This window comes from Lissotriton vulgaris, chromosome 4_1, assembly GCF_964263255.1.
Source record: "Lissotriton vulgaris chromosome 4_1, aLisVul1.2, whole genome shotgun sequence".
Classification (NCBI taxonomy): domain Eukaryota; kingdom Metazoa; phylum Chordata; class Amphibia; order Caudata; family Salamandridae; genus Lissotriton; species Lissotriton vulgaris.
In genome coordinates, this window is record NC_141691.1 from 801,719,612 (window position 1) to 801,738,189 (window position 18,578).

At 42.9% G+C, this 18,578-nt stretch overlaps 1 protein-coding gene across 1 annotated transcript in view; it reads right to left on the minus strand.

Moving 5' to 3' along the window:
* The window catches only part of ALDH5A1 (aldehyde dehydrogenase 5 family member A1), a 105,297-nt gene that overhangs the window by 6,952 nt on the left and 79,767 nt on the right, over positions 1–18,578 (minus strand). The window contains exons 6-7 of the mRNA XM_086965139.1: positions 7,328–7,471; positions 1,642–1,800 (exon numbers count right to left, since the gene is read on the minus strand). Coding sequence (XP_086821265.1) covers positions 1,642–1,800; positions 7,328–7,471 — 303 coding nt within the window. The remainder of the gene's footprint in view (positions 1–1,641; positions 1,801–7,327; positions 7,472–18,578) is intronic.

An 18,578-nucleotide genomic window follows, 5' to 3' on the forward strand; every position in this document is an offset into this window, starting at 1 on the left:
CAGACAAACCTAATTGATTCCCAACTAGAGACTGGGAAACTATGAGGAAGAGAAAAAGCACAAAGTACAAGGTATGTTCAACTGAAACTTATAAAGAGGAAATCTGTGTAGAATTAGTAGCGCACACACAAAGAGTTGAAGTTCATGATTTCCACGACTTTGGAAAAATGGTGGATTAACTGCAGGAAAAGGGCAGGCTGTTGCTGAAACTACGGTAAATTAACTATCATCAGAGTTATCTTGGGCTACCCCACATAAAATGCCCCAAAGTGATAATCTTTACTCTGTGAAAACCCAACACACAGATACGCCTACCTGTTACTAACCTTCAGTAATGTTTTTTTCTAATGGACACTCTACGGAACAGCAGATTTCTTACCTTTAGAATATCCCCAGGCAACAAATTAGACCTAGAAGATTTTAACAGCAATGCTCCAGCGAGCCGTGCGATTCCGCATAGGACTTCATTCTGCCCCAGAAGTGATGATGGAGCAACATATAAGTGCAAGATCAGTTTCTTAAGTCAGTCTGTGTCCCATGAATTAGTGCCCAAAAATAATCAGGTGTACCAGTGTGCAGATTCCTAAATTGGGACCTTTTTAGATGGAAAGGAGACCATTCCACAGAAAGAGGAGGTGGAAGGGCACTGAAGAATCTGTGGTTAGAGAGAGTATCTACCACTAAGAGTGTTACCAAGAGTAAGCAACTCATTTTTCTGACAGATACTTCTTAACGCAGACTTCACACTTACAGAATAAACACCTAAAGCAGGTCCGTCCAAGATAGTGTGAAGGGACTGATCAAATAAGGTAGGCCTCTTCAGGGCAAAGTTCTGTATCACAGTAAGAATTAGTTGAAAGATGATGCACAAGTTAATAGGGTTTTTAAAAAGTAGTAGTGACTTGACTCCCCATTCTGAGCTCACGGATCAGTGGTAGAAGTGTTCCTGGGGTACCTACACAAGTTTATGTATTCCTCGATTACAGCTGTGCTGTTAAGTACTTCACAGTGGCACAACTGCTCCCCTCTCCTTCATCCTTTCCTGAATCTGCTTCAAACTTTTGCATTCAATTACTGCAGGCAAGAACAAGGGGCAAGAGAACAGGGAGACGGAGGAATCAGAACACACTTGAGGGTGGGTAAGCCGCACTACCCAACATAGACATCTGCAATTGACTGAAACCGCCCCTCCGCCTTTAATATAGAACTACTTGGTGGGACTGAGGGGAGAGGTTTATCATTTCATTGCAGCACACAAAGTTTAAAGGAGCAATTAATTTTAGGCAAAGTTTGAAGGCAACCTTACGTGCAAGACTCACCGCCACACCTCGTCCTAGGACCAGAAATCGCAGTATATGCCTCCCCATCTTCCTTGGATCATCCCCCTCCCCACTCAATATGAAAGCTCACGGACGAAAGGCTTACAATTCAGGCAAACTGAGGCTAATGCCCAAATTCTAAATCGTCTGATTGGGTGAGCCAATACCAGCATTCCAAATGGGTTCTAGAAATAATTTTATTAAATCTTTAACAAAATATTTTGTCGGAAAATTCACCAAGCACTTTAAATTACAACTTCATATTAAAACTAATTCAACTTGTAGTTTTAACAAACCAACAACAGAGGCAATGTTCTTTTACCTTTTCCACTGCTTTTTCATTTATTAAAGGGCCTTGAGTGGTTCCCGCTTCAAATCCGTTCCCTACATGCAACTCCTTTTCGATAACTTCTGCAAATTTCTTCACAAATGCATCATGGATTCCTTTTTGCACCAAGAAACGGTTTGAGCACACGCAAGTCTACATGGTATAAAAGAAGACACATTGTTTTCAGGTTCAATTCATTTGTTATGTTTTTTTGTTCGTTTTGTTACCTCATCGTATCAGAGCCGAATTTGCAGACTGGGGCAGTGAAACATTAACGGCATAATTTTGATGTTGGCTGTTACACCGCTTCCTCAATCATCCACATTCGCCACCACATATGGACACATTTGTTTGGTATGGTCTTGCCACCTTACCAAAGGCAGGTGCTCACTAAAATGGGTAGACTTAGCTGTTAAATTAACCCTCATTATGATACTAAAATTGCTAAATGATCGTGCACGCGCTCATGTTTCCATTGTCTGTCGACAGGCTAGTGTGTGCACACGGACAGCTGGACAGTGACGACGGAGCCCAAGCAGTGCCGATGCTGCTCACAGTGAACATTCTTAGTTTTCAACTTAGAAACATTAACTTGATCTTTGAAGTACATGAAAAATACCAGAACAAATTTTCTAATTGGAAGACTCGTTCTACTTCTCACTAGAGTTAATTCTCGTTTCTATGTGAGAGTCACACTGAGAAACCCCTAAAAGGCCTTCCTCCACATCAGTTTACCTGGCCAACTCTACATCTGTTCTGGTTACCCATGGTCTAAGAACATCTTAGAGAAAATTGCTGTCAAAGCGCATCATCATTTTATCAGATCAGCCAGTCTCGGACAAATGTAGGTCAAGTTTCTGCACAGGTCGTTGCATCGAGCCTGGAATGGCATCGTGACAATACAGGATATAGGTCCTTCAAGGTCTGTATCCCTTGGTCACTGTCCGCATCAAACGCCCATTCCCTCCATACACGCTGAGAATTCTCATTGAAGGGATCAGATTTTTTCAACTGTGAGTTAGACCGGGGCATGTAGAACTAATCACACAGTCTCAGATCGAGTAGATTCCACTCCTAAACTTACTAAGGGCCTAACCACATCATGCATTGGTACGTCAAAAGCACTCGGATCGCCCAGTGTGTCAAAGAGAGTGTTAATAAATATGCATCAGTGTCAGAAAGGCTGCCGACATGAGAGGCAACAACTAGCATGAACAGACTGTGTCAGAATGACCTTCTATTAGTTCTTGCCCAGACAACCCTTTCTTTTTGGGAGCAGTTTGTTTTACAACATGCAGTACAAATCTAAGTTTCATCAGAACAGATGTGCTCCAAGTGGAAATGTCCAAGTCCATGTAAGATATTTCCCTCCAACTATGGAACTTCTGCTAAATCATCCTCAAGCCTTTTTTGTAGTGGATCGTACCCAGGTACATCAAACATTAGACTATGTAATCAACTCAATTGCTGTCAAGGTTTGAGTCTGCTGGACAACCCAAGGCTCGAAGGCATACAAAGGGTAAAAGATATAAATGTACAAATGTTATCCCAACTCTTTTTGCCGCCAAATCTTTAATGCTTTACGGCTAATGAAAGAACCAAGATGACGTTTCTAATCAGAACACATCCACATGGTCTATATTTTGAAAGATTTTATTAAACAAATCGGATTCAAGCAAAGACGGAAAAATGCATAGGCTTCCAAGGTATCACAGACCTGCTCTTCCATAAAATAGATCAACAGCAGGGCACCATTTACCATACTGCTTTTAGTCAGTCCAAGTAAAGGTATCAGGGCCTCTAGTATTTGGACTGTTAGACTGAATTAAATCAAATACTAATTACCATTGTGAATAACATACCTGCTTGAACTACCACCCGAAATACATGTGAAATGAATAGTTTCCCAAACATACAAATCAAAAGTTTTAATCTATGCCTCCTCCATTTTCCTGCCCCACCCTTCCTCGGATGTACTGGTAGGCGACACAAACTATGGTATTAGTTACATGAAAAATCGGGGGCTCACCCGAACGTCTGCATTAATGTACTTTTTGTGGGGTGTTTATGGGTATCAGTTCCTCAAATACTATAGCTTTGTCAGTCTATTAAATGCCAGTGGAAGCAGTATAATTTAAAAAATATTTATTTCAAAGAATTCTCTTGCACTTGATCAGACAGTGCCACTTTTTTCTTTTGGGTTGATTGCACTTAGACACATCAGGCCGAGTAGAACATATTTGTTGAACGTCTGTGCTGGCAAACCCAGTTCAGTGCCGAAAGGGCAGGGATTGAGGTAATTTCCCAATGATGTCCTGTCCTACAATGGCTCTGCACACTGGGCCAATGATAACAGCTTCCGCACTGGATTCTTGGGGTAGGTGAGGCGAGCAGTCACTGGCCTCTCAGGGAGATAGTGTAAGGTGTTATAACTCAGCACTCAACAATCAACCAACAGTCTCAATAATATTAATTTCCAGTCCAGTGCTTGGCTTTACAAGAAAAAAGTACTTCCATCACAAAGCTGCACTAAATTCTACAAATTCAATGATAACATAGGTCAGTGTTCCGGAGTGCAATGTTCTAAAGGCGCTACTCCCTTCCGCTCCATCTGCTACCCCATCCTGGGTGATCGGCCCTAGCTCTGGTTTTCCTCAGCTTTGGAAACCAGGAGTAGCATGAATGAGGCTCAGGCACAGTTTATATTTGCACACAAGCAATTGCACTCAGTTTGCATTGAAATGAAACCCTTCAGGGATGTGATGTCCGTCGACATTCCACAGTCACTGGGCCTCAATCCTCCTGGACAGTCTCCTGCTGCAGGGGTAGGACGCGCTTTCCCGCTCTCAGCAGACAGGAACATTTCTACATGCTTATGGGTAGATCCACAACTTCCTCATTAGAATGTTTAGACTTCTGGTGATGTCCCCTCACCTGAGAGTCTGGCTGTCAGGGAGGAATCAGCCCTGGATGCACAGCAGTCCCCGTGTACTCTGTCGAGCACTCAATTAGTTAGAAATAGAGGATTTGTAAATGAAACAAAGTGGGTGATTTGGGTCCCACTTTCCTCAAAGACTTCTGGATAGGGATATGGATGCATTAAACTGTAGACCGGTCTTGATCTTCTCCCTCCATCTACATGAATGCAGGGAATACAATTCCACACTCTGGAAGCACAGTCCTCACTCTCCATCTTGTGATAAGCCAGGTCATTAGTGTCCAAAATGCATCCCACTGCCTTCCATTACTCCGGATCACTCACACACCATGCACGTGATACTCTCACATTTAACCCAGTCGTGGGATGACCATGCAAGAGTCGGGGCATACAAACAAAGCTGGAAAGGTACACAGGTGGGCCTTGAGGTCTAAACCTCAGTCATACGGAAGAAAAGATCAGGTCACTATGGATTTCTCTTAACCATGGTATGCTCCCACCACCGCTCTATGCGAGATACCCATGTCAAGATCAGTAGCTTAATGCAAACAGCGAGTGCATGCTTGGAGCACTCCCCCAGGTCACAGGACCGGGTCGACACCTCACACAGTCGGAGGCAGCCTAAGCGTCAGCACACGCTGAGATTAGAGTGACCCCATGGAGAAAATAAAAAGTACATGCCAGTGGGCATTCAAGGCAGGGAACATCCCCTTACAACAAGTGGCGAACAATCAGGTCTTAACATTCTTAAGGGTGCAGGACACTAAACAGAGTAGCTATCCACTGCTGCAACATTACATCAGTCTACATTAAGTGGAACTCCTCCTTTCTATTGGCAATTCGAATACCGCTTGACCCATTTGGTGCTGCCTCACCTGGGTTAGTGCAGAAATGAAGAAGAGATAGATCTAATAAAGGCTGCCTCCTGCAGTCTCCTACAACTCCCCAAGGTCCCTAAAGACAAGGTGAATGGATAAGAAGCGACTGGGCACACCAGAGCTTATGGGCGACATGGAAGATGATTTGAGTGTGCTTGAAGCGAGGCGGTGACATAGCCACAAGGCTGGTGTGGGAGAACTTGTTAAACACCTGGCCTTCACGCAAGTGAGCGCTGCATGAAAGAACGCAGCACTGTATTGCACTAAGAGTAAAAAACTACATTTAGGCTGTGCTGCGCAACATGGAGTTTCTCACTGTTGTACAAAGGGAAGTTTATCCGATCTAGCACATGCTTTCTACAGGAAGTGCACCATTCAATACAAATTCTGTGTCGACAGCAGCATAGGTAGCAGACATGCAAGATGCACGCTTTAGGCGAAAGCGCACATTAGGAGTATATATATATATATATATATATATATATATATATATATATATATATATATATATCTCAGGCAATATACCCTTTGAGCCCTTGCTAGCACCTTCTTTTCGTTGGAGTTAGATTAGGGCCAAAGCCATATCAATCTATCCTAGTAGATGTGGCTTTGCATCACACCCAATATGTTTGTGCTGGGCTGTACCAGTTTGCCCCCTTTGCATACAATAGCAGCGGAGTGGCACGGTACAAAGTGGTCTGGGTACACAGCCAGTGTCAACTTTCAATGCAAAACAGATTTTGCACGGGAAAGTTGATCTGACTTAAATCCATGGAAGATTGAAAGAAAAATAAGAGCGGTCCTGATCCATACGGATGGAATTTGCAAATGTGGTCTAGGTGTAAGAAATGATATTTTACATATATTGTGTGATTGTACGTATGTATATTTTAGCAATTCGGAAAAAAAATTTACGTCCAATTTTTTTAAAATATGGAGGTGTCCTCACGGGCTGATGCTATTGACCTCCTCACAGAAATGTCTTCTTTGGGTGCTACAATTGCGTTGGGGAAATTTCTGAAAGCAACACGAGAATATGTAACGGAGGCAACAAAGGAGAATGGGAGAGTTTGAAACTATAGAGTATCCCAATTTTATGTGTATGGTTCTTATAAGTGTTGTAATTGTATAAAATGAACTGTGGTTTTAAATATTGTATGCTTATGGTTTTATAAGTGCTGTAAATGTGTAAAAGGAATTGTGGTTTTAAATGTCTTATCACGATATGCGATCCATTGCTCTCTGTACGGTTTATAGACTATGGTCTAAATAAACTTTGTGTGTCTCTGTCACTCAGTGAAATCCTTTAGTAAACATGAGCTGAGGTTTAATTTCTTTAAGATGGACAGAAGCGAGTGCTCTATATTGTAGGAGGTGAGAGGGCAGCCTCCTCACTTTTTTCCAAATAGCAAATTTTTGTAAATTAACAATTACAAAACCATAGCATTTTACTTTATATTGGCAAAACTACATTAAAATGACGTTTTTATATAGCATATCAGCACCCAACTTTTCTACAGGCGATTCATTAATTGGTGTTCTCATCAAAATCAATGGTACCTCTTATCGACCAAGGAAGGATAACCAACAGAGCCGATCCTGCCAAGTTTAAAACCAACAGAACTTTGGTGGGTTATTAGCCATCCTAAAGTTCTACAAACCGAATCTGATCAATCCTACTTATTCCATGGAAGAGGAGAAACTACCAAAGCCTTAAAGAGTCAGTGCTAGAAAGTGTAACCACAACTCATTCTAAATTAACCTACTTTGCCATTGTCTTTCACAGATCAGTTATGATACATGAGTCAATGCTTTTTTTGTTACGTAAGCAAGTAAGGCATAAGATCTTGAAGAGAAGTCTCACCTGACCAGAGTTGCGATATTTGGAAGCCATGGCCCCAGCCACAGCCTGGTCCAGGTTGGCACTGTCAAACACGATGAATGGGGCGTGTCCACCCAACTCCATGGATACCCTCTTCACAGTGCCAGCGGCATGCTGCAGCAGGATCTGAATCAAGAGAAAACAAACTCTTACCCTCCTTCCTGCTGACACTCACTGATCACTTCCTATAGAAACTAAAAGTGGCCGATGAAAAATAAAACTGAAATTAGAGTTTTTAATAAATGACTTTTAGATTAAAAGCGATTGAGCAAGAGTGGAGTAGTAAACCAGTGCTCACAATTGAAGATCAGTACAAGAGTGAATCAAAGAGCAACATTAAAGAGCCTTTGGGAAAGGTTCACTTGGGATCATGGGCCTCATCACTGCAGACTCTGGTTCACTAAATATGATATTATAGAAAACTGCTTTTGCAAATCTTTAGCGCAATGAAGTAATTGAGGTCAACCTAAAAAGGTTCGGGGAATAAGATATGGCAACACTGGGGTATTCTGAAGAATCACTAGAATTTATTGGACATACCATACACACAAAGTTTTATGTGGCAGAAAAGAGTGCAACATAGTGGGTTGGCAAGATCGAAGGGTTTGAGAATTGTTCTTAGACCAAATAAGGAGACGCTTTCCTCAAACGTTGGTTGTGCTCGCTCGTCGCACCATCCTGGCGAAACACAAAGAGGGATTTGCTTCCTAGACTGGCCATGTCAGGGGTTTGAACATGTAATTAAATGTAAACAGCATCCCTTGGATCTTCTTTGAAAATCATTTAAAGACAGATTGGCCCCTTGGATAGAGATCCACCTGGTCCTCAAACTTATAGGTAACAGCCGATATTCTTAAGAGACTTATACATTCCTCCGTTTCTTGAACTTTTCTCTTAAAGAAACTGTGCATTTGATTCATTCAGCGTTTATTATTTTATTTTTTAAATTCACCTCAGCCTTCTTATATTCATACCACAAAATGAATAGGCCATGTGATGCTTGAACCTCTGGAAAAAAAAGTAACATTCTTACAGTACCTTTCCCAAAAGAGAAAACATTAAAGCCTTCTTTCCCTTAGAAGGGAAAGCGTTAACCTAAGGCCACCAAACACTTTCAAAAGCCCACTGCCCCAATTTCCACTGAGTGTTGGCTTTCCTGGATTTTTAAAACAACTCAGGGTGATAGATGGCTTGTGCACTAGCCATTATGTTAATATATGGAGTAAGGCTGCGGATGGCTGTCCGAAACACAATAGTGAGTTCAAATAAAGCACTGAACACACACCAGAGTCTCCCGATGTAATAATTTGTTTAAGCAACTCCAGCATCCTTCCGATAAGGGCTCCTTTCCCAAGAAGGGAGATTTTTTTTATGTTGGCATTTCCCCAATGGGGAGGCTTAGAGTCTTCTCTGAAGTGTTTAACACCAACTCTTAGTTACTGAATCCCATCTTCTTCGCTAATATGATGTGTGAGTTTGGAGAACACAGAAAGCAGGATTCCAGCTCCCAGTGAAATATGTGGCTCTAATCTCGTATATAGAGTGAGGACAAATGCCAGTTCACATGGGGTTAAACAGTCACTTTGTCTACTGCGGGTCGAGGATTCCTGCTTCGAGCACAATGTAGCCGATGTGGGGCTGGGGCGTCAGCTCAGCTTTTTCTCAGAGCTGTGTGCTATGTGGTGAAGCCATCAGGTAAACATCTTTGTCCAAGATCTGCACTCGGTCACACTTTCTCCTCCTGTAAGGGGTTCATAGTTTCAGCACAAGCACCAAAAGGTCTTTCCTTTGAAGGTACTAAAAGTAAGATGGCGAACTTGGCTTCAGAATGAATTCCTCAGGGTGGAGTGAATCTATAGAGCAGCACAAGGGAACATGCACTAAACAGGATCTTCAACTACCACTAACCTTATGAAGCATCCTACAACTTTAGGGGGATTTATACACCTAGAGGGCAACCCAGACTGAGCATCCTACCTCACATGTATTCAAGCAGTGACATGCACACCCAAAATAATTACTTCTCTAACTCGAAGGAATAGGTGGTTTCTGCAATGGCCTACACAAAGGATTTGCCAAGTAGACCACACGACAACTACCCACCACCCTTTACCCTGCTACCAGAAAAATAAAGTATGGGGGAATCCCAGTGCAGTAGTGTCAAAGCCTGACCATCAGGATGGTTTCTTTTTGGGTGGATCCCAAAACAACAATAGAGCCTAGCACTCTTATCAGCAAAACCATAATCATGTAGAGCACTGGCCAATAGACTCATCACACAGGCCCTTAGCAACAGAAACCAGACCAGGCCTGCCACAGAGGTTAAAACGAAGAACTGGTTGTGATGCAGACACTGCACCAGGGACATTCGATTCTACATAAACATTTCCAATAATAATTAAAAAATGTAAAGTATTGTGCATCAGCACTATATTCTGAAAAGGTGTCCTTTGGGTGACCTTAATAAAATACAAATATAACGAGGTGTCTATTGAATAAAATAATGGATTTCAGGTTTCTGTACTAACTGTAGTCACCAGATGTGGTCTCTGGACAGGCGTGTTGTTTATAGCCAGTAAATAAGTAACCCACAATCATGCGACGCGAGGAGAGGCTATGTCAGGACTTTAAACTCTAGTGCATTGATCTGAAAAAATACAGGGACATAACCACGGATGACACTAGGAGAAAAAAAACTGGTAACACAGCATTGATTTAGCATGAAGTCTTTGGGTCCGATCTTCTTAGCCCTATGCAGGCACTAAAGGAACACACGGCCTTAAGTTTAAGTGGCAGAACAGCGGGTTGAAGCAAGTGGATGCCCTCCTTAAAGCCCTGTTACAGTCCCATGGTGTGCCTTCTCCAGTCCCAAATGATACCCATGCATAATCTCCTCTATCCCATGCACAACAATGCATGTGAAGGCTTATATATGTACTTTTATTCCTACATTCAATGTGAAGTGCATTCATCAGTGAAATAAGCGAGCGTGCTTGTGAAGAAGAGGCATGCCAAGGGCAACATGATTCACATTTTCAAAATTATTAAAGATCAATGGTTCATTATAGACTAGCATAGAAAAACATAGTTGCGGGTCATAGCAAATTGATCAAAATGAGTCTATGGTAATGAATGTGGTGCAACCCTCAGTCATCAGAAATAATTGTTCATAAATTTCAAACTGTCATGCATAGACGGTGATAAACAAGCGTTTGGTATGCTGTGCTCATACACAACCGATAACAGAAGTGACTCCAAATATGTGTAACCTAAAAACATTTAAAAAACAATATTTATGAGAATGGTATCCTATTCAATCTATTGCCATAGCATCTCTCATTTAATGTAAAGAAACCTGTGTGTAGTGGGGTCAAGAGCGTTTCAACCTGGTCTTCAAGTTAAAAGGTCATCATCAGGAGGAACAAGTTACTTACCTTTGGTAACGCTCTTCCTAGTCGATACTCTAACCACGGATTGTTCACCTTTTGAATATTCCCCAGGGTCGACCCAGAAACTCAAAAAGCAAGGTTTCTGCACACAGGTAGGCGGTGCTGTGTGGCTCCACTGTAACATTGTCACGCTCCAGAGGTGAAGAATAGAGCTGAAAACGTAAGTGCCACCGATGCCCACATACATCAATTTCTTTCATACATGTGTCCTAACACTTTGATGCTGAGCCCAACCATAGATTAACCCAACCATTGTACAGATTCTTAAATTGGAATAATTTTAAATGGAAAAAGAGAACATTCCACAGAAGGCAATTAGGATATCCCCAGACAGAGTGTTACTTGTTCTTGAGATGGATAGTTCGCCTTGTGAATAGATACTAAAGCAATATCTTCCATGGTGGTGGGTCTGTTGAATGGCTCAGATCAAAAAGTCCTACAGAATGGAACGGTCGCGATGCCTTTCCAGATGGACCTGGCTGTCAAAGCAGCAATGCTTGGGCAACGTGTGCACAGATGTTGACGTAGCAGAGTAACAGGCAACCAAGACAGGCGCTCCCCATGCCAACGCCGTGGTAATAGCTTTAGCTCGAGTGAAATGAGCAATCAAGCCTTCTGGAAGCTACTTCTTAGCCAAAGCATAGCAGATCTTACTACAAACAACTATCCATGGAGATGGTCTATTTCAGCACCACCTCACCCTTCTTTGCATCAGAGAACTCCAGAAAGAACTGACAGCCCACCCAATGTTCCTTGGTACAATTAAGTAAAAGCTCAGTGCTCTCTTGGTATTCAAGCTGTCAAATTACTGCCTCTTTTAAGGCATCCGGTGGTGCCAAGAAGGTTGTAAGAGTGATAGCTTGTCTCACGTGAAAAAGCTTCACCAAGTTCGGTAGGAAAACCGTTCAAGTCCGCAACATTCCTTTGTCTCGGACAATAAGGTGGTACAAGAAGGAAGGACTGAGGGTCTGAAGCTCACTCCCCTGGCCCACAGAGGTTATCGCAACCTAAAAAAAGAATTCCACTGAGACGCCATAATGGACATCAGTGTATTGCCACAAAGGGGGAACACATGAGGAAAGTGAGTATCCAATTCAAGTCCACTGTTGCATCATAGATTATTTCGGTGGAAACTTTTGTTGCACACATTTTAGAAAAAGCATCACAATGGGTGATTTGAACAAAGATGGCTAGTCTAGCAAATGTAACCAGGACGAAAATTCCATTTTAACAGTGCCCAGAGCAAGTCTTTGCTGTATCAAAGGCAAAAAAAAACACCAATACCTCCGACTGCAACAGGTCCATCTGGCACATGCCGCACCAAGCCACAAATTTAACCTAGTACACTCATTTTCTGGACAGATGCCTGGCTGCCAGTATCACATCAACAACTTCAGAGGGAAGGTAGAGGAAATCGATCCCCCACACAATTTTGAATCTACCCTTGGGGACCCAACACAACTTTGTTCAGTCCACCGATATGCAGTTTTTTGTACACATCATTCCCCTTCTACTCCCCTCTACAAATTGGACTTTTACCACTCATCATCAACATCATTCGAATAGTCAACTGTAAAACACCTTGTGAGCTCCCTATTTCTTGGGTGTTAGAACACACCTGGATCATGCAGGGACACCATGATGTAGCATACCACCTGTTGGGGGCATGAACGCCTTCAGTTCTGAGAACAAGAGTACTTAGGACTCAAAAAACGTACTAACCAGACAATTTGCTGGCATTCAATACTCCTGCGTGTAGAATATAGATTAGGATGACATTCTGCTTTTGCCTTCCCCTCCACAAACCTAGTTTTAATGACAAGAAATATCAGAGTCACTCACTGAGACCCAGTACAGATACGGAGACATTTGGATCATAATCTGAATCTCCTTTGTCCGGATGAGAGGCTGAAAGCACACCATAGAAAGGGTGGCTCATATAAAGGCAGGCTTCTTCAAAGGAATCAGATGTGACTTGGGCAGCTTGATAAAAATCCCAATGATATCAAGAGATTTGGTGTCTTTTGTAGGTGGTCCACAAATTACTGTGGTGAGCCAGCCTTCAACAGCCAGACGTCAAGGTGAAGGAAGACTGGTAACTCCAACGTTGGGCCACAACCGCCGTGATCACCTTTGTAAACACCTGAAAGATATGGTGAGGCCGAAAGGGACCATGATAAACTGAATATGTTTTTTGAGACCCTAAACTGGAGGTAGCACCTGTGAGTCTGCAAAACGGGGATGTGAAAATAGGTGTCTTACATGTTTAATGCCAACAACTAGTCTCTGTGATCCGGGGCAATGAGAACCTAGGCCACTGTGGGCATCTTGAATTTATCCTTGCACATGAAGGCAGTGCGAGGTTGAACATCTAAGCTAGGACAACCACCTCTGTCGTTCCTCAGCACAAGGAAGTAGTGGGAATAACATCCAGTCCTTATTTCCAAGGCCAGAAACCTCTCTTTGGCTTCTTTGGTTAAAAGAGATGAATCGCCTATGGTGGTCCTCGGGGAGCCACTCTGAAGTAGGTAGAGGGGTGCAAAGGAATGGTAGGGCATGGCCCGGTTAGACAGTTTGGAGCACCAACCTGTCAGAATGCTCTTCCACCCAGACAGGAGTGGCTGACCCAGCCTGCTAGTGAGTGGCCCTATGCCACTAAGGGCTGACTAAATAGTTTTGGAAGTTGTCACCGGAAGGGCAGGGGTCTTGGACGTACACTGCCCCGGTGACCTGCTTTTTGTCTGCTGTGCCCAAGGTCCAACCTCAAAGGGTGGAGGCTGTGCAGACGGTGAGGCCAGGCACTATTGATACATCAAGACCCCAGCCTAATACTTAAAAATTGAGAAATTATTTGGGGGGGCGGGGGGGGCGAAGGGGAAATTGTTGGACTAGTGCAGAAAGACCCACGGAGAGTGCTCTTGCTCAGCTCTCCTTTAAACATTTCAGGGCAGTTTGCCATTTTGCCAAATAGGCAAGTATCCTTGTAGAGCATGTCTTCGAAGGGGTCCTCGATGTTCCCAGAGAAGCCTGTTAATGGTACTTACGGAAATCGAACAACTTTTCCAAAACAGAAAGTTTGTTAGATTTAATCTTTCGAAGGACGATATGTCTATCATTAAAACCTTATCAGAGCGGGAAGATCTAGTAGTCAAACCTGCTGACAAGGGGGGAGGAATCATTCTACAGGATAAAACTGTATATGATCAGGAGGCCCTTAGACAATTGAGCAACCTAGAACATTACAAGAAACTTTCTAGTGACCCTACGGCCAGGATCCGTAAACTTATCCTCACACTGACTACTAAAGGCCAGGAAGGACTATGGCTTAGCAAAAAGGAATTTGATTACCTTAATAAAGATGATTTCAGTATCCCCGCGTTTTATACGCTACCAAAAATCCATAAGAATAGTCAGCAACCGCCGGGAAGACCTATTGTGGCTGGCTGCCAGTCTATTCTCCAACCTTTGGCAGAATACGTAGATCACTTCTTAAAACCATTTGTTACCACAACCAGGTCATTCACTCAAGATAGTAGAGATGTAATTGTCAAATTGGAGGGTGTCCATTTTAGCCCAAATCATAACATCTTGGCTACAATGGACATCGAAAGTCTCTACACTAATATACACCAGGCTGAAGCTCTACAAGTAATTTACAACACTCTAGATACTCGCACTCGGCCCCACCAAGTTCCTACTTGGTTTATTACTGAATGTGCAAGACTTGCTCTGGAAGAAAATTATTTTCTCTTCAACAATGACTTCTTTGCTCAACTGAAGGGTGTGGCAATGGGTGCAGTTTTTGCTCCCACAGTAGTGAATTTGTTTGTAGCAGATTTTGAGGAAAGAGTTATTTACAACAACAACCCCTTCGTATCAAATCTGGTTCACTACTTAAGATACATCGATGATGTCTGCATAGTCTGGGAGGGAAGTAAAGACAGGCTGGAAGAGTTCCACCGATGGCTCAATACGAAGGATGTGAACCTGCAATTCACCCTGGAAAGTAACTGTGAGGCCTTGAACTTTCTTGATCTTAACATCATACATGTCGAAGGGACACTTGCCGTGAGTTTATATACTAAGCCCACGGCACGAAATACCCTTTTGAGGTATAATAGCCACCACCCCCGTAATCTACGGGATAATCTCCCCTTTGGTCAGTTCCTCCGAATCCGGAGGAATTGTACCAAGAGGGAAGATTATTTCAGGGAAGCAAAAATTTTGCAAGAAAAACTCGTGACCCGGTCATACCCATACCGGCTGGTAAAAGCATGCGATGAAGCGTGCTTGGTTTTATGACCGTCAAGCCCTCCTACAAAAAAAGCAATTAACAAACCTTAATACCACATCAGATACAGTACCCTTAACTTGTGTCCTGACTTTTGGTACAGAATCCACAGAAATTACAAAAATCATCAAACGCAATTGGCATTTGATCAAAAAGGTTGAACCCCAATTAGCCATCCCTAGATTTGCCTTCAAAAGAGGAAAGAATCTACGTGACCATTTGGTCAAAGCCTATAGGGAACCCAAGATCAATACCCTAACTAGCATGTGGGGCCTGGCACCCATTGTCGGACATTTTCCCTGTGGTGGATGCACAGCTTGTGCGACCACACAAATAACGAAAACCTGTTGCATTAATGGGAGACAGATGACGTTGAAACATCATTATAATTGCATGACCAAAAATGTGGTCTATTGTATCCAGTGTCCTTGTGGCCTTAATTACCTAGGAAAAACAACACAGGAAATAAGGAAACGGATAACACATCAGTCCCGCATTAGATGCAAAATTCAAACGGCGCCACTAGTTGAGCATTTTAATAACATGTCACATGCTCCCACTGACATGAAATGGTTTGTTATTGAGTGTGTAAAGGGTACAAGGAGACGACCTAATGTGGAAAAATTGCTTGCTCAAAGAGAGAACAAACTGATTTGGTTATGTGATACAGTAGAGAATGGGCTGAACACGCTTATCGAATGGCATTCATTGGCCACCTTAATGTAAGGGTCTTTCGAGTCTGGACTGTCACATACGGCTGTATGTGATAATGAATCATTAATCTAAATTATGAACCTGACTGGAGTAGAGGATGTTTTTGTATTTTGGTTTAGTTTTATAAGTTTTATTAGTCTGTTATTATTTCTTCAAATCTTCTCATTGTTTTGTTGTCACAAGACTAGTAAGCCTTCCAGACCACTCTAAGATGGCCGCCGAGTTCACTGTCTAAGTGACGTAATGGCGCCTAACGTTATTCATGTTGTATGCGGAAGTTGATGGTTTCCGCGATTGTACCCGGAGAAGACACACGGACTCCTTAGAGCCGGCGTCTCTTGGCCAGCGAAGTAAGTTTAAGGCTTGATAGCACTAGATTTAAGGTAGTTCTGGCGTGTGCAGGGTCCTGATTATGTACTTGTCTGTTTTTCAGAGGTTCGGGCGGCCGCCAGAATGTAAGTGACCTTACGTGCACGTTTGGTTGTAGAACGAATTTTCCAGCTCACGCAGCGTTATTTATTTATTTATTTACTGATTTACAGAACGACCTGTGAGGCGTTTTGGCTTTATGTAAGTACTATACATTACACAGGTTAAACTTGGTAGTGCACGCTTGATATATGGGTCATCTCACTTTCAAGTGCATATATCTATAAGGTAGAACTTTGAACTTTCCTGGCATTGTAGTAATAAAGTCCTGTAGGCACTAGTCACGTGGTCCTGTCTTTGGCAATTTTCTTCTTTGGCACATCTGTAGAAGTGTGTTGGTTTACGTGCACTTGGTGGTTGTCTTAAGGTGCATGCCACACCTAGTCATGTCTTAGTGAAGTGTTTTGTCACTTTGTTCTTTGTATTGAGCTGCAAAAAATCTCCGTGTACCCTAGGGTTTCACTGATGTTGTCATGTTGTTATGTTTGTATTAGATACCTCTGTGCAACTCTTTCTGTCCTGAAGATGGTCCTTCGGATCTTTTTGACCAACATGGACTGAAACGTCGACGCCTAACACCTTTTATACAACCATACTGTATAATTCACTTGAAACAATATTTTGTGAATTAGGCTGCATATATAATAATGTGCATGTGGTCCCTTTATTGTGTCCACACTATGTGGTAAAGGTGTTTATGTGCCACCATATGATTTGTGATATATGGTTTTGGTGGTTTAATGTTGCCAGACTTTTGATTTCTGGATAAAATTGAAAAATACAAAAAATTCTATGATTGAAAATCAAAAAATAAATATATATTTTTGATACTATTCATTTTTGTTGTTGCTGAAACCCCTCGGTTACCTTCTCCAATTGAGTGATCATAGTTATGACACTGTTGAATGTAAAATTTATACTGTGAATGATTCCTACCTGGACATTTAGCTTATAAGAAATATCAGAGTCACTCACTGAGACCCAGTACAGATACGGAGACATTTGGATCATAATCGGAATCTCCTTGGTCCGGATGAGAGGCTGAAAGCACACCATAGAAAGGGTGGCTCATATGAAGGCAGGCTTCTTCAAAGGAATCAGATGTGACTTGGGCAGCTTGATGAAAATCCCAATGATATCAAGAGATTTGGTGTCTTTTGTAGGTGGTCCACAAATTACTGTGGTGAGCCAGCCTTCAACAGCCAGACGTCAAGGTGAAGGAAGACTGGTAACTCCAACGTTGGGCCACAACCGCCGTGATCACCTTTGTAAACACCTGAAAGATATGGTGAGGCCGAAAGGGACCATGATAAACTGAATATGTTTTTTGAGACCCTAAACTGCAGGTAGCACCTGTGAGTCTGCAAAACGGGGATGTGAAAATAGGTGTCTTACATGTTTAATGCCAACAACTAGTCTCTGTGATCCGGGGCAATGAGAACCTAGGCCACTGTGGGCATCTTGAATTTATGCTTGCACATGAAGGCAGTGCGAGGTTGAACATCTAAGCTAGGACAACCACCTCTGTCGTTCCTCAGCACAAGGAAGTAGTGGGAATAACATCCAGTCCTTATTTCCAAGGCCAGAAACCTCTTTGGCTTCTTTGGTTAAAAGAGATGAATCGCCTATGGTGGTCCTCGGGGAGCCACTCTGAAGTAGGTAGAGGGGTGCAAAGGAATGGTAGGGCATGGCCCGGTTAGACAGTTTGGAGCACCAACCTGTCAGAATGCTCTTCCACCCAGACAGGAGTGGCTGACCCAGCCTGCTAGTGAGTGGCCCTATGCCACTAAGGGCTGACTAAATAGTTTTGGAAGTTGTCACCGGAAGGGCAGGGGTCTTGGACGTACACTGCCCCGGTGACCTGCTTTTTGTCGTCTGTGCCCAAGGTCCAACCTCAAAGGGTGGAGGCTGTGTAGACGGTGAGGCCAGGCACTATTGATACATCAAGACCCCAGCCTAATACTTAAAAATTGAGAAATTATTTGGGGGGGCGGGGGGGGGGGGGGGTCGAAGGGGAAATTGTTGGACTAGTGCAGAAAGACCCACGGAGAGTGCTCTTGCTCAGCTCTCCTTTAAACATTTCAGGGCAGTTTGCCATTTTGCCAAATAGGCAAGTATCCTTGTAGAGCATGTCTTTGAAGGGGTCCTCGATGTTCCCAGAGAAGCCTGTTAATCCTCGCATGGGCCGTAGAACCATCCTCGTCTCAGTGGCCCTTCCTAGACAATCCATGGTGTCTATGCCTAAGCGGATGACAAACGTAAGATCTTATTAACCATATCTGCGCAAGAGAGAGAAAGCGAGAGAGAGAGTGCGAGAGCGCGCAAGAGAGCGAGAGCGCGCAAGAGAGCG